This window comes from Felis catus, chromosome B2 (genome assembly GCF_018350175.1).
Source record: "Felis catus isolate Fca126 chromosome B2, F.catus_Fca126_mat1.0, whole genome shotgun sequence".
Lineage (NCBI taxonomy): Eukaryota > Metazoa > Chordata > Mammalia > Carnivora > Felidae > Felis > Felis catus.
Window position 1 is genome coordinate 37,660,976 of NC_058372.1, and position 23,165 is coordinate 37,684,140.

Sequence of the window (23,165 nt, forward strand, 5' to 3'; positions counted from 1 at the left end):
AGTCGAATCACCCTGAGGTGGAATTTCTCACTGGCTGTGAACATGTGAGAGCAGACAAGTTATGTGTTTCCAAAATACAATGGTGGACAGGCATAGGTTAGACATTCCCATTCCACAAGGAAGAGAGAGGGAGGGAGGGAGGGAGGGAGGGAGGGAGGGAGGAAGGAAGGAAGGAAGGAAGGAAGGAAGGAAGGAAGGAAGGAAGGGGTGATGGGTCCCAGGCAAGTTCAAAACCTAGCAATGCAAACTCTGTGAGAACTTAAGGCTTGAGAATAATCCTCTCGGGTCCAATGTTCTGCCTTCTGGATTCACTGGGGTGACAGTCCCGTCTTCTGGACCCACTGGGTAAAGGTCCTGCTGGGCTCTGCTGGGCAGGGGTCGTGCCCTTATGGTTCTGCTGGGAGGCCCTGCCCCCACAGCTTTTGAGGGGGCAGTGCCCACTCCCGCTTTTGAAAGGGAAGAGGCAGCCAGGTTGCTCTCTCAATTGCCTTCAGGGTCACTCTTCCCTTAACTTGGAAGAATAGTGCACATTCGTAGCAGAAGACCTGTGCCATTTAATCCTCTCAATTGTCTCATTATCCTCATTATATAGATGAGGAAACGGAAGCTTAGGGAGGTTAAAGAAATTCTAAAAGTTACCGGCTGGCTAGTGGCAGAATATGAATCTAACCCATGACTCTGTGAGGCATCAGAATCTGTTTCTCAGCCATGATCCTTTATTAACTGGACCCGGCTCTGTGGGGTTCTGAGGAAGCACATGCTGGGGATGCATGGCTCACTCCTGCCCACACCGACTGAACAGCCCCTGGTTCCAAATGATAAGTCAGACCTAACAGGTGTCTGACCCACTCAGGCAGGTGCGGTTTGGCCCATTTAACTAGCTTGCCTAATGTGCGCACCTTGCCTTGGATTCCTGGTTGCAAACAGCCGAACCCAACAGTGCTCCTTGGGAGGTGAAGAGGCCGGCCACCAAAGCTGTCCCAAGATGCCAGTGGCATGATGGGATTCTCTCCCTGGTCTGGGATGGTCCTGCATAGACACCATATCCAACCTGGGAGAGGCCTCAAAATTCCTCTGGCTGGAACTCTCCTTTACAGATGGGGGCACTCGGGCTGAGAGGTGGGCTAGGGTTAGACAGGGCCACTGGCTTTGCCTAGCCTCCACCATCAGTCCCAGGCACTCCACAGGCCCTGCAACCTGCTGCCCCACCCATGGGTACAGCCCCTTCCCCAGCTCCGGCCTTCAGCCCTCTCCCATCTCAGCCCTCCCTGGGCCCGCCTCCACAGGTTCGAGACTGGGGGTCAAACAAACAGGGAAGGAAATCAGAGCCTGGGAATCCCTCCCACCCCCATGCCTATTTCCCTGCATCCCAGACTGCACTGGGCGGTGGGGAGAGACGGGGATCTGTGTGTCTGGTCAGAGAAACTGTAGAACCAGAGGCAGCCATGAGGTGGCAGAGGCTCTGCGTGCTTTTCTTTGGAGAAAGTGGCCAATGATCCGGGCTCCTTCTGAACGGTTCCTGGTGCAGGCCTCCGGAAGGGGAGAGAGGGCTTTCCGTTTCATAGGTGCTTCGACTACACCAGGTCAAAGTCAGTTTGGAAACTGTAGCCAGTCTTGCCAGATCAGGTCACTGGCACTCAAATGGCTCATTAACTCAATGGATTCCCAATGGATTCCCAGTAGTTCCTTGCTTAAGATTCCAGGGAACATCCAGGTACAAACTGTTGAGGGCTGGTAGCATGTGGAAGAGGGGCAGAGGTGGACAATGGACAGGGCAGAAAGGGGTCAGGATCACACTGTGGAAAGATGGGGGTATCCAGGACCCTCTGCAGAGGCCCAGTCGCCCAGCCTGCTGCCTCGACCATTCAGGAGGGTGGCATAATGTGAAGGCTTGGGGCTCCTGAGGGAGAGGACTCCTCCAGTCCCGAGGCTGCTCGAGGGCCCCCCGGATGCCGCAGCTAAGTTTCTGGACCCTTAGGATCACACTGCAAGTTATTTTTGTTTTCTTCCCTGACCAACCGGCCTCTGACACTGCATTCGATTCTCATGTTGACATTCCTTCCGGAGACAGAACACACCCGCCATCAGAATTAACTACCTCTTTCCTAATAGGGATTAATAAGTGGTAGTAATAACAAGCCTCCTGGGTTGCCAATCAGAGTGCTGTGCATTTAGCGTGATTGGCCTGCGGGCACGGGGCATCCCTGGGGAAGTGATGAGGTCAAGTTTCTTTCGGAACCCGAGGAGCAGAGGACCGCCCACCAGGCCTGCAGTGAGTCCATGGACAGCAGCCTCTCTGGAGCTCGGGTGGAAACTGCCTGCTGGACTCTCACGCTCTCGCCCCAGCAGCTGCTCAATGGCACTGGTGCATTTATCTGCATGGAACGATAGTGTCAGAGGGACCTCGGCGCATCTTATAGATGAGATGAGGAGATCCCCAAGGGGGAGCTGCCTTGCTTGCTCAAGGTCCTGCTGATTGGAAGAAGTACAAGGAGGATTTCTCTCAGACATCCTTTGTGAAAGTCCACACCGAAGGGACTCCTTGCAGGTGACCAGCGGTCCCATCTGATGCACACCTCTGAAATTACGGGTTGCAGCTTCAGGGTTAAGGGTGTCTTGGCAGGCACATCCAGGGATCATCTTCAATTGGAACACCTAAGGAAAAGGAATATCCAGGGATGCCAAGGCCCTACTACTGGAAGGGGGGCATGATTCTTATAGTGGTTCCCCCCAAGAAGATTCTAGGAAGCCCTGCCCAGTGGCTGATTCTTAGACTTCTTCCATGGTGGGCACTCTCTCACAGAAGCTGGGAGGTAAAGGCTGGTGGCAGGGGGACAAATGGACAAGCAATACAGAGAGGCAGCCTTGGCTGATGGAGAGCAAGGGAGAAGGGGAAAGCAGCCTAGACAGGAAGGCAAAAAGAAAAAAAGAGGGAGAAGGGGAATGTAGGGTGGGGATACAGGTGGGCAGGGAGAGAAGGAAGAAAGGGATGGAGAAGAATGCAGTGCAGGAGCGAAGCAGAGAGGGGAGAGGAGGTGGGGAGAGAGCAGGGGGGAGGGAGGTGGGAAGAACGGAGCCTGGAGTTCAGGATTACTGGGTAATCTTCGTGTTGCCAACCACAGAGTTAAACAACCCCTTTCCCTTTCTGTGCCTGCTAGTTAAACGAGGGGTTGAATTCGGGGTTTCTCGACAGAAATGGGGAAGGCCGACGGCAGGGAGTTCCAGTTTTCCAGTCAGAGGCTGGCTTTGTGAGCAAGTGTACATTTGCCTTTTGAAAATCCTGGCCCCTTGGGCAGATCAGGCCGTGGGCACTCAAAGAGGGGAGAGCCCAAGGAGGAGGACCTGGCGTTTCGCAGAACCTAAAGAAAGCACGGTTGAATGAAACAGCACAGCACATGGGCTGGAAACTGCCGCCTCCTGCGAGTGCCCCTCAAGGGCAGGCATTGATGTGAGGAGTGAGCAGGGTGGCTGGACGCCGACAGGCCTGGGTTCCAATCCTGCCTTACCACTGACCAGCTGGGCGACCCTGAGCAAGTGAACTGAGCTCTCAGAGCCCGGGTGTTCTCATCTGTAAAGTGGGGACAATGGTAGTATGTATGTGGCACATTTGCTCAGTGCCTGGCCTACAGGGTTCCTGGAAACGACAGGGTATTATTCCTGTGAGAGAAGAAAGCTAATGCTGTCTCCTCAGAGAACTTAAGGACATCAACGACTAATCCTGCACTGCTGGAGGTTTGCAGAGAATGTCTGAGGAACCATGACCCGGGCACAGGGTCTCCTCCCCACCTCACCCCTGCTAGAGCCTGTGAGCTCTTTTCTGTCAGCATTAGAAAGCATGTGGCAGTGATTTCCTTGTCAAAGGTGGAGCCCCCAGACCGCTCCCTTTCCAGTCACTAACAGGGACCTTTCCTCTCACCTATTGGAAACTTTCTGCCTACAATTTTTGGTATCTGAACTGCAGGGTGGGAGGGAATTTAGGGGTGCCAACCACTCACAGTTGAGGTGTCTTAGCAAATTCTGTTCAGGATATTTGGTTATTTCTGCTGAGGTTTAGAGGTCAAACCAGAGCACTGGCTGCCACCAGAGATGACAGGGCCTGATATTCCAAGGCCTACCTGGGCCATCTCCCCAAAGACCCTCCTGTGAGCAGTCATCAAAGGGGCCTGGGGTAGAGTTCTGCGAGCAAGATTTTGAGAAAAGCTTCCATGGGTGACCTTTACTTTGAAATTCAGAGTTGTGAATTTCATTTGGCAGGCATGGTCTATTTCTACTGTATAGCCCTTGGAGTGTGTGTATTGGGCCTTCTCACACACACACACACACACACACACACACACACACACTTCATTGTCTTTGAAACAAAGGAAAACTTAGAGATGGAGCTTCCTACTTGCTAGGCAGGGTATTTCTACCAGTAAGGAACTATGCAAGAGATCTAGAAAAGAGGCTGGGGAAATAACAAGGGGTTCTGAGCCTCATCACTGGGACGAGAGCTTGGTGTTGTGTGGGATACATGACAGACTCAGGACTGAGCCAGAGCATTAACCAAGGAAATCCCTGTCCTCTTGGATGGGCCAATGTTTTTCAAACATGCTCTGTGGAATCCAGAAGTTTCAGGAGAAGGAGACAGCTATACAGGGGTTGCAAACTCAAGTGCTCCAGAGCTTGGCAGGTACCCAAGTGAATGCAGAGAGGGCCAGTATAGGACGCTAATGCTAAGCTGTCTGTATTGCTGTAGAGCAAGTCTATCTATGCTGCCTTTTTAAAGGATATTAAATTAATGGGCAGGTTTTTGGAGAAGTTTTAGGTTTACAGAGAATTGAGCAGATGGTGCAGACTTCCCATATAGCCCCCCTCTCCCATCTTGTAGTTTCCTGTATTATTAACGTCTTGTATGAGTGTTGGACATCTGTTACAACTGATGAACCAACATAGATACAATGTTATTAACTCAAGGCCACAGTTTGTCTACCAGGGGGTTCACTCTTTCTGTTGTACAGTTCTACAGATTTTAACAAATGCATAATCTCATATTCCCATATGTTTTGCTGGCTTAAAAATCTCTAGTGTTCCCCCATTCATCCTTTCCACCTCTCCCCTCTCACCCTGACAATTACTAGTTCTTTTACTGTCTCCACAGTTTTGCCCTTTCCAGAATGTCACGTTGGAATTGCACATCAGGTAGCCTTTTCAGATTGCTTCTTTCACTTAGTAATACACATTTAAGTTCCCTTTATGTGGTTTCCTGGCTCAATAGCCATGAAGTAATGTAATAATGTGTGTCAACCATACTTGAGAACAACAACAAAAGAATAGTTTTAGGCTTACAGAAAATCTGCAAAGATAGTACAAAGAGTTACCATGTTCCTCACACCCACTTGCCCTTATCATACAATCTTACACTGGTATGGTACATTTGTCACAACTAGTGAAACAATGCTGATACTTATCATACTAATGAAATAATGCTGATAATTATCATTAATTAAAGTTCATACTTTATTTGCATTTTCTTAATTTTTACCTAGTGTGTTTTTTTGGACCTAGGATCCCATCCAGGCTAGCATATTACATTTTGCTGTCATGCCTCCTTAGGCTCCCCTTGCTTGTGACAGTTTCTTACATTTTTCTTGTTTTCGATGACCTTGACAGTTTTGAGGAGGACTGGTTGGGTATTCTGCAGCATGTCCCCCAGTCGAGACTTACACGATGTTCTCCTCATGACTGGACTGGGGCGATGGGATTTCGAGAGGACCACAGAGGTAAAATGCCATTCTCATAACATCATATTAAGGGTAATGTCTGGCATAACGCCCCTCCCACCCCAGTCAAATAGAGTGAAAGCTCTATTTCACATTTTCCAACCTAAGAGCTCAGCTCCTATTCAATCCCAGCCACAGGACTGCTCCTTGGTGGCAGAGGCCGACACCCCACGCAAGCTGCCCTGGCCTCTGTCCTGACAGCAGATCTCTCTGGGGGACAGAGGATGGCCGAGGCATGCGTCACTGGCTCTACCCCCTGAGTTGTGTGGTTGCAAAGAGATAATAACGTGGGTGGCATGACAAGGAAGCTGCCTTCAGAAGGTGGTGTGGGGGGGAAGTGGAGTCCCTGCTGGATCGTGCCGGCATTCTGGGAAACTGGCTCCTGGTTGTCCTCACGTGCAGGCCATCCTCCTGGGAGGCCACCCACATCTCTCCTGAATCTGTGCGAGGACAGTCTTTTAGCAGAGCTCCTCTGTATCCTGACTGGCCTACCACCAATATCCCCTTCCTTTCCAGTCCCCCCCACTCTCTCCCAAACTCTCCCTTCCACCTACTTCCAACCCCTTCTTCCTACTCAGGGGGCAGGACCAGGGCTCGTGCAATGAAAGCGCTTGTCTCTTGTCACCATGGCAGTAGGTCTGCTGGCTGCCAGGTCAGGGGAAAAGGACTGAGGAGGTGTGCTCAACAGGCTTTGGTCACACACTCCTGGAACCACTGGCTTGAGTATCTGCAGCTAATGTAACAGTACGAGTGATTCACCATGGCGAATCAGGCAGCCTCTAGAGACCCCTACGCAGGGGAGAAAGAACAGGTTGAGGAGAGGCAGGGAAACTTTTCTTCAGCCTCACTCCTTACCTTTGGTTACAGAGAAGCTGAGACCTTTCACGCTGGGACTCAGGTGTCTGGGGAAAGGGCTTCAGGTGATTGAGGGAATTCACTGCTGGAGAATTTACCTGTTGGCCCAAGGAGTTTCACAGTATTAGCTTGAATCTGATGACACGGGAAAATGTCTTTGATGTATTTCTTAAGGTGAAAAAGCTAGTTCTAAAAGTTTCTATATACAACATGTGCGGGGGAAACAATTAATCTAGACATTGTGATCACTATACTGATGGGCATCAAAATATTATCTCTGGGTGGCAGGATTATGGGTAATGTCTGATTTATTCTTTGTCCTTTTCTGTGCTAAGCCTTCCACTTTGAGCCTGTATTATTTACTTGTAGTCAGGAAAAAGTGTTTAACATGCAATCTGACAATTCTCCAGAAGTCCTCTCTGGTTTTGCTTCCCCTTGTCCCAAAGAGATGCTCGCAGAGGCAGGAGAAATCCACTGAGCACCTCCTGTAGAGGAACGGCTCCACCATGGTGCCCTGGCAACCTTGCATGTCTCCACATGGGCTGGAGAGCAAGGCCTCAACTGCGGCTTCTCTGAATCTTGGCAGAATGCCCCGTGATTCTCCCAGAACCTGACAGCATAGCAGGCTCACGAGCAGCTGCTACAAGGCTATTTCCCACTTGCCTTCCTATCTCCCTGGGGGGTGGTCATGGGACCGTTTCTCATCACCTCCCATGTTCTGATGAGGTTTAAGGCTTTCTGCCTTGCTCCACTCAGCATACATCTGCAGGCTATAAAACTGCCTAGCGGCAGCATAGAATTAACTCCTCAGCAACAGGGTGCCCCATCAGCCCTACTGCAGTCATCTGGTCCATTGTGTTTCAGTGACACCCTGTGGGGCAGAGGATACACTGAGCTGACATCTTTGGCTACTCCGGCTTTTGCTGCCTATGTGAACAAAATACGCTGTCTGAATCCATCAGCCTTGCCCGGACACTTCCTGAGTCACACGGGATCACCCTCACCATCCGCTCAGTGGCTAACCTCCCTTGGGCACCAGCAGTGGCTGGTGGCCTCGCCACGAAGGGGTCTTAACTGGAGAACAGACAGGACCCAGGGGTGCTGCGAACGTGGATGGGAATCAATGACGTTTTTATTTTTCCTAACTTCTACCTGAAATCTAGCATGTCTTTCAATGATACATTGTAGGCAACAAACCATAGTAGTATATGTAACGTCAGTGACTTCATCACCGGTTAGAAATCACAAGATATTTTCATATCATATTACACTGTGGCAGAAATACTGAAATACTGTGTTCACCACTACTTTGAAATTATGTTAAATATTAATAAATGTACCTTATTAATACATTCGTAAAGTGGTATACATGTTTTTATACCATAACTTTGCTTTAAAAATATTTTGACAACTTTATTTCAGTCTTACTGGTTTTCTTTGTCATCTTGTATATTAAGTTTTATCCAAATATTCTTCTCTATTGTCTGGTAACATGGCTACTTGGCTGTGTGTCTTTGACCAAATAACTTCTTAGGCTCTCAGTTTCCTTGTCCTTGAAATGAAGGGGTCAGCTGTTAGATGATCTCTGAGAGATCCGCCAGCCGCCTCCGTTACACCAGAGCTGAGGACTTACAGGAGGACAACTGGAACTGGGCGTTTGTATTAACGCTTCTTAACTTGTTATCTTGGCCTTCATAATATTATAGGGAGCTTCCAGGAATCTGTCTAGCAAATATGCAAACATTTATCTACAAACAGGCTTCCAGTGCAAAACTAGACACAACCTAAACACTAAACGATCAAAGATTAAGTGGATTAAAATAAATTCATATTATGGAACAGTGACAGCCATTAGAATGATGTAGAACAAGAACATGGAAGAGCATCATGCTGTGCCGTGAAGTCCCAGAACAAAAGGTGTTTGTGATACTTGAAGACCAGTATGATTCTATTTTTATAAAAACATATGGAGGGGCGCCTTGGTGGCTCAGTCTGTTAAGCGTCTGACTCTTGATTTCAGCTCAGGTCATGATCTCATGGTTCGTGGGATCCAGCCCTGCGTTGGGCTCTGTGCTGACAGCATGGAGCCTGCTTGGGATTCTCTCTCTCTCTCTCTCTCTCTCTCTCTCTCTCTCTCTCCCCCCTCCCGGACTCAAGGTAAATAAATTAACTTAAAAAAAAAAAACATATGGAAATATATGCATAGGAGAAAGAAGTAATATAATCCAACATGATAATATTGGTTATCCTTAAATGGTGGGGTTATGGTGATTTTTATCTCTTTGTGCTTTTCTCTATTTTCCAAAATTTCTATAACTTCCACATAAATTATAGAAATATATGTTTACATATACACATGTATGTATAAACACATATATACATACAATAAAACCTTGGATTGAGAGTAACTTGTTCTACTAGGGTTCCACAAGCCTAGCAAACATTCCTAATAAATTTTAACTTGACAAGTGGTGTCTTGCAATACATGTAGTACATAAGTCGAATGTCACATGATCACAACTGAGCCAGTGGTTCTTGAAACTTGCTTTGATATACGAGTGCTTTTGGATTACAAGCATGTTTCCAGAATGAATTTTGCTCGCAAACCAAGACTTTCCTGCATATGACTGTAATAAAAAACAGCCAACGCTGTCAATATGGTGTCGCAGGGGAACATTACACAAAGTAACAGTGGCAGGTCCACCGGTTTGGGCTCACTTTCCATGGCCCACCTTTCTATGTGGCAGGCACCAGGGCACAGGGACAGAGGGCCCCTGACCATGTGCACTCCTCCTTACTAAGATGAGCACCTGTCTCCTGAGCCAAGGCTGAGAGCATGTGGGCCTGCCTCTGACAGCCCCTCCCCAGCGGCCCTAAACATTCCCCAGGCCACAGGAGTGGGGCAGGCTCTGGGGCGGGGGGGGGGGGGGGCGCTGCTAATACCTGCAGGCTGGTGGCTTCCTCGGCCCACCAGGCTTCAAACTCCTTCTGCAACTTCACCTTGGCTTTGTCCATGAGCAGCTGCAAGTGCTCGATCTCCACCTTCAGGGCCTTCAGGCGTGTGAACATCATTTTATACCTACAGTGGAATCAGAGAAGAGCCTTGACAGTCACTGGCGGGAGGAAGGGCCGCCCACGGAGTGTTGCTGCAGGGCCTGAGCCTGAGGATCTGGCGGTGCCGCTCTGGTGCCAGGAGCCGGGACCCAGAGGAGCCCAGGGAGGCCAGGGCCCAGGGCCAGGGCTTGAGTCCATCAGAGAGAAGCATAGCCAGGTGTTTTTGTCCAGCGGGCCCACGGGCTCTGTGTATGAGATGAATACCCCCTCCTTCCAGAAGAATATCTACCATTACTGAGCACTTACTAAGGGGCAGGCATTCTTCTAGGCACTCGACATATAAACTCATTCAGACCTCGTCTTGGTCCCATGAAGAAGATGCTCCACTTTACAGATTTGGAACCTGAGGCAAGGAGAGGTTACATAACTTGCTCTGTGGCAGGGGGCTAATAAACAGAGGGGCCAGGATTTGAATCCAGGCCATCTGGCTCTGGAAACCACAGTCTCAACCACCACACTCTTGCGCTGGTTCACCTTCAGGTTGAAGTGCGAAAGTTACAATACATTCATCACTGCGTATATAAGTTTGGGGCATGCGACAACAAATCAGAAGTTGTCCAACAGGAAATAGCCCAACTGCCAACACATCTTGGCTCCCGAGATGACCCTGAGGCAGGAAATGTGGACCAAGGGGGCAACACAGAGTGGAGTAAAGCCACCAGGAGAGTGGGTTGGGAAGAAACTGGGAAAAATAAACAGAGTGAGGGAGAAAGAGGATAACCCAGGGGCAAATCCACACTGGCAGGTGTGGGAGGGCAGCACAAGGCTTTCGGGAAGGAGGATGCTGGCAGGACACACAGTGCAGTCATGAGGAGTAGTCTGGGGGCTCAGAGTGGGGCTTTGTCCTCCCCAAGTCTCGGGTGGCAGGGATGTGTCGGGGGTGGGGAGGCCAGAGTGACCGGGTTTGCTCAGGGTACGTGCCCAGCTAGCCCAGGGGTAGCATGTCATAATGACACCATAGGCTCCTCGAGGGCTGGGAAGGTGCCTTGTTTGCTCTCCCCAGGGCCTCCCCATGGCAGGCAGGAGAGAGCAAACATTTGTCGAACGTGTAAATGAATGCATGCATGAACTACAACGTTGGACTGGAGTGTTGCATGACATTCTGTGGCCATGCTAAGTATCAGTGACGGCCACGCATCTGTTTATGCTGGAGGTTCCTTCCTCTGTTAGTGAGATCATTTTGGTACCCTAAATGGCTGCAAGAGGGTGTGATGTTCTCAGGACGCCCCGCAGATAAGGAGCCTCAGGAGGAAAGAGGGGTAGATCGGCCTGTGGAAGACCTCCGTGGTCATACTTCCTGACTCCCCTAGATGGCAGCAGCAGATAAGACTAGTGAGCTGCATGCAGTCTGGGACCTCAGGCTGGTCAAGGTGCCAAGTCAACCTCTCTACTGGCTCCAGGGCCCAGCTAGGCTTTCTGCTCCCGATTCCAACCTCATCCTGCCTGTGGTTTCTGCATCCCACATCTGTCTGCTCAACGGCAGCACTCCCTCCAGCTATTTGAGGACTCAACTACTGGACCCACTTCCCAGAGCAGCTCCAGACCTGGGCTGGGGAGTGGCCACTCCGCCTGGCCCCGGGCAGCACATGGGTCGTCCCCGAGAGCTTTAGGAGGCTGGGGTCAGGGTGTGTGGGGGTGAAAAAGTGGGTACCTTATCTTTTCTTCCTCCAGTTGTGATCGAAGCTTTTCTTCCAGCAAGTCTGGCATAGAAGGCATGGCTACGTTTTCTGAGATGCCTGTGGAAGAGAGATGCCAATGGGTTACTCCAACGAGGAAGAAACATAAAAGGAGGAATGTGATATTTAGGGCAGAGGACAAAGTCAAGTGCATCTCAAGGTGAAAGTACCTCTGTGAGTACTTTCTAGGGCCTTTGGATGGGAGTCTGCTGCAGCCCCCTCCTTTCAATGGCAATATCTGCTTGGCAAAAGCCTAGGAGGAGAGGTTTCCATGACTATTTCGGCTGTCCCTCCCACAGTCCAACATCTGTCACTGGAAGACAATTGGGCCTTACATTGCTACTAATCCTTTTACTGTTGAGTTCACTTGTTTCCTCTTGAATCCCCAGGGAAGATGCAAAATAGCATTTTCCCATCCTCTGCTAGAGAGCCCCTCAGAAACCAAGAAGACATCATTAAACTGTCTCACATCTGTCACATCTGTCTTCACACCAATTGAGGTGCTGAGGATCTCATAGCCTCAAATCATGTCCCCTGTGTTGGATTTCCCTCCAAAGCCAAGGTTCCCAAGCCTGATTCGCCCAAGCAGTGCTGACATGCAGCCAGAGCAGAGAACAGGCTCGGATGCCCTGCCCATGAGCCGGGGCAACAGGACCCGACCAAGGTCTTGGTGACGGTTGTGTTCCTATGCATGCCCACCACTGCTACAGAGTTGCCCGCTCTGGCTAGCGTGCTCCTCTGGAGCCCGGCCTCTTCTGGCCTGGTGGGTGGGGTCTGTTCACCCTCCCAGGGGTCTCTGCGGCTGCTCTGTACTTCCTAGCCTCACGGAAGGTGTCTTGGAAGTCGGACCACTCTGCTTCTTACTCCACATAGGGGAGAATCTATTTTGGGCTGGGTGCTTTCTGGACATGATCAGCCTGAATCCTTCTAATTTTTTTTAAATGTTTATTTTTGAGAGACAGAGAGAGACAGAGTGCGAGCGGGAGAGGGGCAGAGAGAGAGAGAGAGAGAGAAAGACACTCACACAGAGTGAAGCAGGCTCCAGGCTCTGAGCTGTCAGCACAGAGCCCGACGCGGGGCTCGAAACCATGAACCGTGAGATCATGACCCCGAGCCAAAGTCAGACGCTCAATCGACTGAGCCATCCAGGCGCTCCAGACTGAATCCTTCTAGTACTCATTTGAAGCATTATTGCTTCCATTTTGCAGAGAGAAGGGCACAGAGGTTCAAAGAGGTTGACTTGGCCAGGCTAACTTCAAGAAACTGGATCCAAATCCGGTTTTGTTTGTTTGGAAGGGCCGTGGATCCAGAAATTCCTCCTGTTAACATTTCTGACAGATGGTCATCTGCTTTCTGCCCAAATACTTCCGGTGGTGGGGAGCTCACAGCTTTGCACGGTAACCCATTTCATTGTGCGCAGCTCTGTTTCCTCTTACTTTGAGCTGAGACCTGCCCCTCTGACTTCTTTTTCCCCCTACTTTGGATCTTTGGAGCAGCATAGCATGTCTCCCTTCTTAATTTTATGGTTCTTTAGAGATTTTAACAACAGCAACAACAACAACATTACGTAAAAACCATGAGCTTTGTTCACAGGCGGACTCTGCCCAGTTCCCTCACCTAAGGACTCAGTGACACGGTTGCTTTCCAACTATTCTTAAGGATCACAGTCTAAATCTGGACATAATCCTCTAGATAGGTCTGAAAGGGACATGGTACAGAATGGCCCTCCAAGCTGTTAAAAATGTACATTCTATATTTCTATAGCAGGTAAATTACTAACAGTGACCATTTATCGAATGCCTGCTTTATGCTAAGTGCTGCCAAGTTCTCTCCGGCACTGGGCTGGTGCCCTGCTCACCTTATTATGAATTCTCAACATAACCAGGAGGGTCTTACCGTCTCATTTCAGTTAGATTCTGAGGCTCAGAGAGGGCTGTGAGTAACCCAAAGTCACACAGCTACTAAGAAGCAGAGATGGGATCTGAACTCAAATTTTTCTGGTTCTCAAGAGCTGAATGCTTGCATCAGGCAGCCTCCCCAGCACCGTTTTTGTTCTTCAGCAGCTCTGTCATTGTCATGGCCATGTCAGTTTGTCACCGGCCTCTATTAAGCTTGTGGTTAAAGACTCATATTTTTTGTGAGTAGTTGTCAAAACACCTCCTATTTCAGTGTGACTGTCCTTTTGATCCTAAACGCAACACTTCCCATCTACTGGGGGTTTAGCCTTCTGAGAGGTCCTCATTCCGCCGTGCCTTTATTCTTCCCCTTTTGGCTGCCTTTTATGTCACTATCTAACTCCTTGATAGATATGCTAAGCAGATCAGGAGTCTGTCCTTTATCTTCCAGGCACCTGATACTCCCTCTCCCTTGTGTCAGGTGACAACGGTCTCTTGTAAACCCACCGGACAAGTGTCTTACTCCATCACCTAAACACAGGAGACGCAGATACCATTAGGCTCGCCAACTGAAGACGACCTATCACCCCTGCTGGTGCGGTGCCCTCTAGCCCTGAGGAGCTGGCTGCCCGTTCGCGCGTTGGCCACACTCCCCCAGGCAGAGGCCCGGAAGCCCCTGGAGGGCGGGGATTGGTCCCTCTGTTCTTTGTATCTCCCCTGTGTTTTGTTTAGGCCCCGCCTGTAGCACACACTCAATGCCATACGTGTGTACCGGCCCTTGCCCTCTGAAAAACGTCAGATGTGATCAACTGAAGATAGTATCTTCCCATCACACTGTTAACGGTAGGACTTGAAATGGACAGAATGTTTTGTCGTCTCCTAACAGCTTCAGAAATGAGCAAATATATCTTCCAGCCTGTCGAAAAAGAAGAGCTGTGAATCTTCTTCCTCCTTTCAACACTTTTTGGCTCCACACCAAGGAAACCCCTGAGAAAATCCGTGAAGACCCTCCTCTATAGTGGAGGCCTGGGCAGCCTTCAGCCACACTCCGTGAGAGGTCTCTGGAGGCGGGTGAAGGCAGGGCTACTGGATCCATCCAGGGGCGTCTCACCCAGCCTGGTGGAGGCCAAGAGGACTTGGTCTCCCATATAAAGGCTATGGCTGCCCTGGCATGAATGCAGGGCCCATCTGCAGGAGAGGGCTCTCGCCTCGCCCCGTTGCTGGCTGTTTTTTCCCTGGGCATCTTGCAGACTCCCGTGGCAGATCAGTGGAAGGTGCCCTGGAGGTGTGTGGGTGTCCGGGAGCCTGGGGCAAGGAGACCCATTACTCTGAAAGCAGCTGACAGACACAAAGATGGGAGATGATGTCAGCTACCGTTTGCGGGGCAAGCACTTGGTTCTATTCTCTGGGCTGCTTCATTTATTTCTGTCATTCTAGCTAGCAGATATTATCACCTGTGTTTTTCAGACAAGGAGACCAAGGCTTGTGTGACCAGGTAGCTTGCACAATGCCATAAAGCTACCAGATAGAAAAGGCAGCTTCGAATCCATGGCCGGTCATTCATTCGCTGATGGAACAAATGAGTTTCCCCATTCAAGGGGCAGTCTTCTGGGGAAGGTGGACATTAAACCAACCCAAAATTGAGTTGATATAATGCCAGGGGCTGAAGGGCACCTTGAGGAGAGAAAGCTGGATAAAGAGGTAGAGGGCTGCTATGTTAGGTAGAGTGGCCGGGAAGCTGTCTCTGAGGAGGCAGCAGAGACCTGAATGAAGGGAGGGAACGAGCACGCAGAAATCAGGACAGAGAGTACAGCGGTGAGTGCCAAGGGCCTGAGGTACATCTGCAGGGTACTTCTGAGGAAGAGCGAGAAGGCCAGTGTGTCTGGCCAAGTTGGTAAGGCAGAGTGGTGGGAACTGAGGCCAGATGGTGTAGGACCTTGTGGGCCATGCTAAGGACCTTAGCTTTGAGAGAGACAGAGCCTGGAGCCTTTTGAGGAGAGAAATAGCTTGATCTATTCCTTTGATAGCTAAGTTCAGCAGTGTTTTGCTGATCGAGACAAAGCTGTTCCCAACTAAAGAATGGTTCATGTGAGTTGGCGCCAGGATGCTGTAAGCCTATTGAAAGGATGTGGGAAAGAAAGCTGGGGCAAGGGACCCCAGGGCAGCCAGAATGAGGGCACAACATATCCCCAAGACACAAACTGTCCACGTTGTCATGGCAACCAGTGGGCTCTTGCCAAAGGTGATGCCTGCTTAGTGAAATGCATTGTAACCCCACCAGGAGACAGCCCCTGGCTGCTTCTGATGCTTCCTGAGGTTGGGCTTATCAGTCTTCCCCGAAGAGAAAGGGGTGCTGGGAACTGAAAGCAAAGGGAACAAAAGCGGCTGAACAAGAACAGAGGAAGAGGGAGTAACTGAAGGCCATTCGGGCTTTGTAGGTCTCTGTGCCCACTGGGACTGTGGCCAGGGACAGAGCCTCCAGTCACCTGACAGGAGGCCCAGGGGGCCCTCCTTTCAAGCACAGGATTCTGGCTGCGACAGGAGCACAGGGGGTCACAGCCCGGAGTGGCCTCTGAGGTGACACTGTGAATTGGCTCGAGCAGCCGGTTCCAAAGCAATACAAAGGCGAGAAAGAAGGGTTTTATTCCAGCAGCCGTAATCTGAATGTCACACGAGCAGGAAGCCCTGAGTGGTCAGATAGTATCTGAAACTTCAAACGGGGTACCCACAGTCCCAGGCTGACCCTACCTCTGAAGTGGCAGTGTGTTCAGGGGTTAGCAGTCCCAGGGCAAGAGGGGCCCTTGCTGGGAAGGCTGGCCTCCTGTGGGCCCCTCCTGCCTGGCAGGATTTGGGGGCACTGAAAAGATCATTGTAACTCCTCTTCCTGCTTCCCTATACCCTCCTCTCAAACACACACACACACGCACACACACACCCCAAAACTCCTATTTGTTATTCAGTGTCTGAAATGCTCAGAGTCTCATTTCTTTGGTTCAGTGACTCTCTACTGGGTGTGCACACAAGGAGCCAGCCGGTCAAAGCACAGAGACAACCGGGCCCTGCTCTAGACTGACTTAGAATTTTCCAGTAGGTTCCTTGGTAACTCTGATCTGCTCAGCCCTTGTTAAGAAACACTGCTCAAGATTTTGAGCCCAGGTTCAATACAAGCACTCCATGCAGGAGTTACAAGGAATGAAGACTCTGCAGACGTTTGGATAGGATGGTATATGGGGCTAGCGTGTCCCTTTGCCCCCGTCCACCTTCCAGACTTTTGGGAGCCATAGTGGGGAAAGGGACCCAGGGGTTTGCAGCAAGGAAAACACACTCTTTGTAGGGCTGGGGCTGCCTGAACTTGGCCCTTGTAGGAGGTAGGCAAAATCTGAGTAAAGATATCCACCACCAGGCTGCTCCATGGATCAGGGATTTCCTGTGCCTTATCTTATATAATCTTCACAAGCCCCCACTACAGATGGGGGAAACTGAGCGCTGCCAGGGGAACGAATCTGCCCAGGATCACACTGTTAGTAAGCAGAGCTGGGGTCAGGACTCAGCTCTGTCTCACTTCAAAGCTGGCGCTTTTTTCCTCTGGAAGTGAGTCTGATAATGAAGGAAGCCATGGGGTAGATCATTGAAGTCGCTATTGACTTGTCCTTGGTATTTGAAGGCACTGCCCTTTTCCATGAATGCCTTTCAGATCTGGGGCCGGGGCTGAGAGAAAGCCTCAGCTGCTCCTCAAGTGCTGGCCTGTGAAGACTGCCCTTTACTAACCGAAACCATGGCCTGCAGCCTGTTCCCACTTGGTATTTGCAGCTTGCCTGCTGGCTTGTGAGGAGTTGTCGTTACCCACCGAAGTCTGTGCCTTTCCCAAGTTTAGCCGCCGGAATACCCAGAGCCAGCCTGCTTGTCTCCTTGGTTTTGTCCTAGGAGTCCTAAGGAAGGAAATACTGAAATCTCCAACCAGGCACCAGCGCCAAAAGGGCCCCTGTGGGCCTCTGAAGCTTCCATAGAGCAAAGGCTACGGGGCCCAACATGGCAGCTGCTGGTCCAGTGCCCTACGTGGGAGGAAGCCATGAGTTATACGGCTCTACCATGGCAGACAATACCTCAGGGCCAGGGAGACATTCCAGCCTGGCCTCCTCAGCTATCCAATAATGATTCACTTGTTGAACACCGACTCTGGGCCTTTGGGGGCTAAACTATCTCATAGAATCACTCAGCCTCACCTGTTTGAGAGGTCAAAGGGTCTATTCTTATGGAGACTGATGGTGTCAGGGGCTCAATTACCACAATGGTCAGCAGCTCAGAGGCAGAGATCCTGGCTTCCCAATCAGACCATTTCCTGTTTAATGGCTCAAATTTATTGTCGGTCGGAGCAATCACACACTGACAGGTGCTCAGTGCCACCATCCATCTTGGTGTTGGTTTTTTAACACCTTCCCTGCCTGTGGCGGGTCAGACTTAAGGGTGTGATGAATGCCCTGCAGACACATGGCTGTGACTGATAATCTCCGGGGTGCACTCACACCCAACAGCCACAGGCCCACAGGCACTGCAGCCGTCTTCCCCCCCAGGGAGCCGCCATGCTTCAGTACAATCAGTACTCGTTGGTATGCTTTTTTTGGGGTGCCTGGGTGGCTCAGTCGGGTGAGCGTCTGACTCTTGCTTTTGGCTCAGGTCGTGATCTCACGGGCTCGTGAGTTTAAGCGCTGCATTGGGCTCTGCGCTCAGGATGTGGAGCCTGCTTGGGATTCTATCTCCCTCCCTCTCTCTCTCTGCCCCTCCCCCACTCACGTGCTCGCATGCTCTCTTTCTCTCTCTCAAAATAAATAGGCGATTAAAAAAAAAAAAGAGAGAACTGCTTGGTATGCCTTTTTAGAGCAAAACGCAATCCCAGGCACCCCCGTAGAAGGCTGTCTGCTGTCTCCTCCCACCAGAGTAACCTCCCCTGTTCTACTTTGGGATTCTCTGCCCAAGATCATGCCCCTGGATGGTGGCCTCTCCTTTGTCATTTGCTGCCTCTCCCCCCGTGTTCCTTGCGGAGGATGTGGACTGCACAGAGGGTCAGCGTGCTCCAGGGTCCATGTGGACTCACAAGCATACCCCAGAAGCATACTGCAGACACAGGAAAAGACATTTCTAGTGCCATTCCTCGCTTCAGCTCGGCACAGGTTCCCTTCCATGGTCGCTTCTGTTCAAATAGGAACTCTCCTCTCTCTCTGCGGTCCTTTCTGCTGGAGCCCCAGATCCATCTTTGGTTTGCCGTCAGCGTTCTCTGGTTGCAGCCACTCAGAGCCTGGCTCGGCGGCCCTTCTTCCGAGGGTCCAGATGCTGCTCCTGCCGGCTCTCCAGCCCACTGAGGCTCCCTCACTCCTCAGCCAACTCACATTTCTGAACACAGGACTTCTCTCAAAGTCCCTTGGTGAGTTTGCTGTCTGCCACTCCGGCCTCACTGACTGGTGGTGACCAGAGGCTTCATTCTGAGTGGCTTTTCAGAGGGAAATTAGCAAGAACCTTAGCAAACCTAAAACCCAGTTCCATGTTTGTCACACTGGACCCAGCCAGTCTGGAGTGTTCTCAGGACACTTACGACCTCTCAGGAGGGCAGTTTTTCTCATGCTGGTAAAAGGGAGCACGGGCCTCCCTCCTATAAAAACCCCTAATGATGATGGTTAGTGGCATTTGGTCAATCCTCTTGATTGGCTTATGAGAGACATTTCAGAACTTCTAGGAATTGAATTGAGGATCCTTAATAAAACTGTCTCCCGCCACTTTTGGAAAACTTATCTGCTACTAGCCAATTTGTAAATCAATCTGTTTGTTTCAAAAAAATTTATTACATACTAGAGTCAAAAGTGAGTTCTGAGACAGACCACGCAGTAGAGCTGGCATAATTTCAAAATGATGGTAAGCGCTTGCTAGACAACCAAAATACCCCACATCAAGAAAAGGGCCAAGGCACCTGGGTGGCTCAGTCGGTTAAGCATCTGACTTTGGCTCAGGTCGTGATCTCACGGTTCGTGGGTTCAAGCTCCACATCAGACTCTCTGTTGTCAGCATGGAGCCTGCTTCAGATCCTCTGTCCCCCTCTCTCTCCCCTCCCCCACTCACATGTGCTCTCTCTCTCTCTCAAAAATAAATACGCATTAAAAAAGAAAGAAAGAAAGGGGCCAAAAGAAATGTTTGAAGAGAATTTCTTTAAAGAAAGCTCGCAGTTTGTGTTAAGCCTGCCTTATCGTCTTCACTGGGGGTGATGTGTGTGGAAGACCTTCCCCTCCCTCAAAGGTCATGAGGAGGTTTGAAGACCACTCAGAAAGCTTGGTAAGAATCCTTAGGAATCTGTGCATGTGTGTGTGTGTGTGGGGGGGGGGTGGTGTCGTGTGTGGGTGTTGTGTGCGCACGCATGCGTGTATGTGCACGCAGCAGACAGAAATCTGATTCCCACCAGAGAACTCTCCATCAGGGCCCAGGCTGGTGTGCAGGAGCAAGGCCAGAGAGCTGCTGCTGTGCTCCTGTGGAAACAATATGGGGTATAAGCTTGGAACAGAGTCCAGTTAAGGCCACCTTAGATCAGTGCTGTGCTGGTAAATGTTTAACAAGTTCGCTGGGAGGAAAAAAAAAAGTCCTACAGTGTCGCAGCACTTGTGAATTTTTGTGGTGCAACTACTCCCATCATGGCAGATTTCAGGCTACCAGGGTGATGTTCCTGCATATGGATTTGGGAAGAGATGCACACGGTGAGCTCTCGTGAGCCACTTCGAGCTGGCTCCAGCACGTCACTTACACCCTTCAGCACACACTTAAAACTCACATCCTTTTTAGTGGGGCCACCCAGAGGGGTGATGGCATAAGTAGAAAGAAACCTGGCAGTGGACTACAGGATGCATAGGGGCTGAGCCCTGCACCTATCTCTTTTGCTCCCCTAAATCCCCCCTCAACCATCTACTCTTCTGCCACTCCCCGCCTCCGCCATCCCCCCCCCCCCCCCCCCCCCCCCCCCCGTGGCTGCCGCTGGAACAATGAGATTCCTACCCCTTGCCTTCTGGCTGGACTCAGGCAATGGTGACCATGGACAAGTGACTGGAGGGGTCGGAGGAGAGAGAGGTTGAGGTATTTATTCCCTCAGATGTTGCTGCAGGTGCCATGAACTGGATGCATTGCTTGACTGAAGGTCATAGCTCCTATCAGAAGGACTGAGCCTTTCTGCACAACCCTTTCTGTCTTCAGGTTCTAGGAAGTGCTCACTCTTCTTGCTCCCTCAGGTCTAGGGGCAGCAATGCTTCCTGCCCTGCTGTTGTTACAACCTCTGCGTTTCTCTGCACTCTGCTAACACCTTTGCCAATAGGCTTTTCTTCAACGGTCTTTCTAATACCTGACTTGATTATTAACTTGAATAACCTGCTTCGTGTTTGGATCCTGACCCATAAAGGCTCAAAGTGGGTAAGTAATTGTCCAAATAAGGTAGCTTGCATCAGGTCAAAGGACCTCCAGGGACCCATAAAAGTACCCCAAGTGAGGAAGAGCCAGCTTGGAACATCTGTCAGGCCCAGAGAGCACAAAGCCATGTTACAAAGTGCCAGTCAAGTGAGATCTTTACCAACTGCCTTTCCTCCTTCTCTCTAACTCCCTCTTAGAGTCTTGGGAAATCGAGCTTAGCAGGCTGAGGGAGGAAGTGACTTAGAAAGAGAAGGGGCTGAGTGCATTCCCTTTCCCCCTGGCTGTTGGTCTTAGCTGGGGAAAAGGAGAGAAGTCTTAGCTTTGAGTGAAATTTGAACTGTTGACGTGGTAGTTACAGTATAAAATGACTAATGCTTTTTGGTTCTTGTTTGTTTTGTTTGTAATTAACAATGAATGAGCAACTGAGTTACTGGGCTGTCCAACTTCCATCCAGCACGGAGGCAGAACTGTCCCTACCAAGGGGACTGAAAGAGATGGTGGAAGAACAACAAGAGGTGGTCTTATGAGTGCCTCCCCTGCATTGCTCAGCGTGTCAGGCACACTGACTGGTCTTTAGCTATTAAGCCCCTCCTAGAGGATACAAGCGCCTGGAGAAGGAAATGAGAAGTGGTAAATTCTCTGTTCTCATCTTTAAGCAAAACGATCCCGACACAAACAGTAGTGAGGAAATAAAGGTTAATCAGAATCGCATCCGGATTTGTGTTTTACTACCACTTCTATCACAGGGATTCCACTGAACAATAAATTTTGTTTGATCTCTGATTCCTTGGAATCTAAGCCTTCACCGAGTCCTGGAAGTTATTATAAACCATTTCAAAAAAGTTCAGAGAGTGATACAAATAACACCCACGTATCGCATCTGTATTTGGAAAAATCTAGATAGTGTGCCACAGTTGTTCCGGTGTGTGTGTGTGTGTGTGTGTGTGTGTGTGTGTGTGTGTGTGCGTGTGTGTTGTTTGAATGAGAACATTGCGATGTCAGGGGAGTGGTGAGTGCCTCTTTAGGGCCCTCTCCAATCCACTACCACCCCCCCCACCCCAAAGATAACACTGTCCTGTTGGTGCTGCACACCTTCCCTTCCTGCTGCACACTCTCACCCTGCATTTCTAACGTCCCTTAAAATTACTTCATTACTTAGCTATTTCTTGACCTAAGAGGAGGTTGCAAAGATGTTCTGTTTGTATTTGTTGGACTATGTATCTGTACATATGTTTTATGCATTTTTCTGTTCTTACGCCATCTTTTTAAAGTTTAATTGGCTATTTAGAGAGAGAGAGAGAGAGAAACAGAGAGGGAGTGAGAGAGGGAGGTGAAGAGACAGAGGGAGAGAGAGAGAAATCCCAAGCAGGCTCTGAGCTGTCAGAGCAGAGCCTGATTCAGGGCTCCAACTCATGAACTGTGAGATCATAACTTGAGCTGAGATCAAGAGTTGGATGCTTAACCGACTGAGCTACCCAGGTGCTTCTCTACTTATGTTATCTTTCACCATAACACAAGGCTCCCATTCCTCTCCCCTGATACACAATGATGACCATTTTGGAATTTACATGAATGGTATCATTCCACATATATCCTTCTGCAATTGTCTTTCTTGCAATCATCGTGTTTTTGGGATTTATTCACATTGCTACAAGGAGTTCTAGTTTATTCATTTTTAATTCTCTATGGTGTTCCATTATATGAATATGAATTATATGAATATGTCATATGGATATATCACACAATATTAATATATCACAGCTATAGCTCATTTCTCTACCTGCCTACTAGGGAACCTGTGGGTTATCTTCTGTTTTTGTTTTTGTTTATTTGTTTGGCTGTTTGCTATGATAAGAACAATGCTGGTTTCCTGTTGGTAGGTCTTTCTCAAACTCATCATCAACTTCTTTGGGGAAATGATCTTTTGGGGCAATGAGTCTTATCTAGCTCCATTATGTAACAGAATTGTTCCTGGGGAACACTAAGACCTTCCCTGGGCTGGACTCACCAAGCACAAGTGGTGATTTTTATCACTTGCAAGGGGCCAGCCACAATACATTTTAGCCTAGCAGATGACATCAAAAGGCTAGAATTTTGTCTTCTATTTATTTGACTGTTTATATGTTCATATATTTTATATGCTTATTATGTTATATATATATATATGTATATTATGTATATATATGTATATATGTATATTATGTATATATACATGCATATGTGTATATTATGTTTATTATGTTATATATATACATGTTGTATATGTTTGTTATATATTCTATGTTTGTATATTATTGTCTATGTTTGTTTGTGTCCCCCTCAAATTCATATGTTGAAATCAAATCCCCAGTGTGATGGTATTTGAAGGTGAGGCCTTTGGAAGGTAATTAGGTCACAGGGTGGAATCCTCATGAAGGGGATTAGTGCCC

The 23,165-nt window shown here is 49.5% G+C and overlaps 1 protein-coding gene across 6 annotated transcripts in view; it reads right to left on the reverse strand.

Annotated features, from left to right (window-relative positions):
• The window catches only part of KIF6 (kinesin family member 6), a 386,490-nt gene that overhangs the window by 11,853 nt on the left and 351,472 nt on the right, over positions 1–23,165 (reverse strand). For all 6 annotated transcript variants that reach the window (XM_019830554.3, XM_006931669.5, XM_045057492.1 and 3 more), the window contains 3 exons: positions 11,383–11,467; positions 9,561–9,696; positions 6,618–6,715 (listed from right to left, as the gene is read on the reverse strand). In XM_019830554.3, coding sequence (XP_019686113.1) covers positions 6,618–6,715; positions 9,561–9,696; positions 11,383–11,467 — 319 coding nt within the window. The remainder of the gene's footprint in view (positions 1–6,617; positions 6,716–9,560; positions 9,697–11,382; positions 11,468–23,165) is intronic.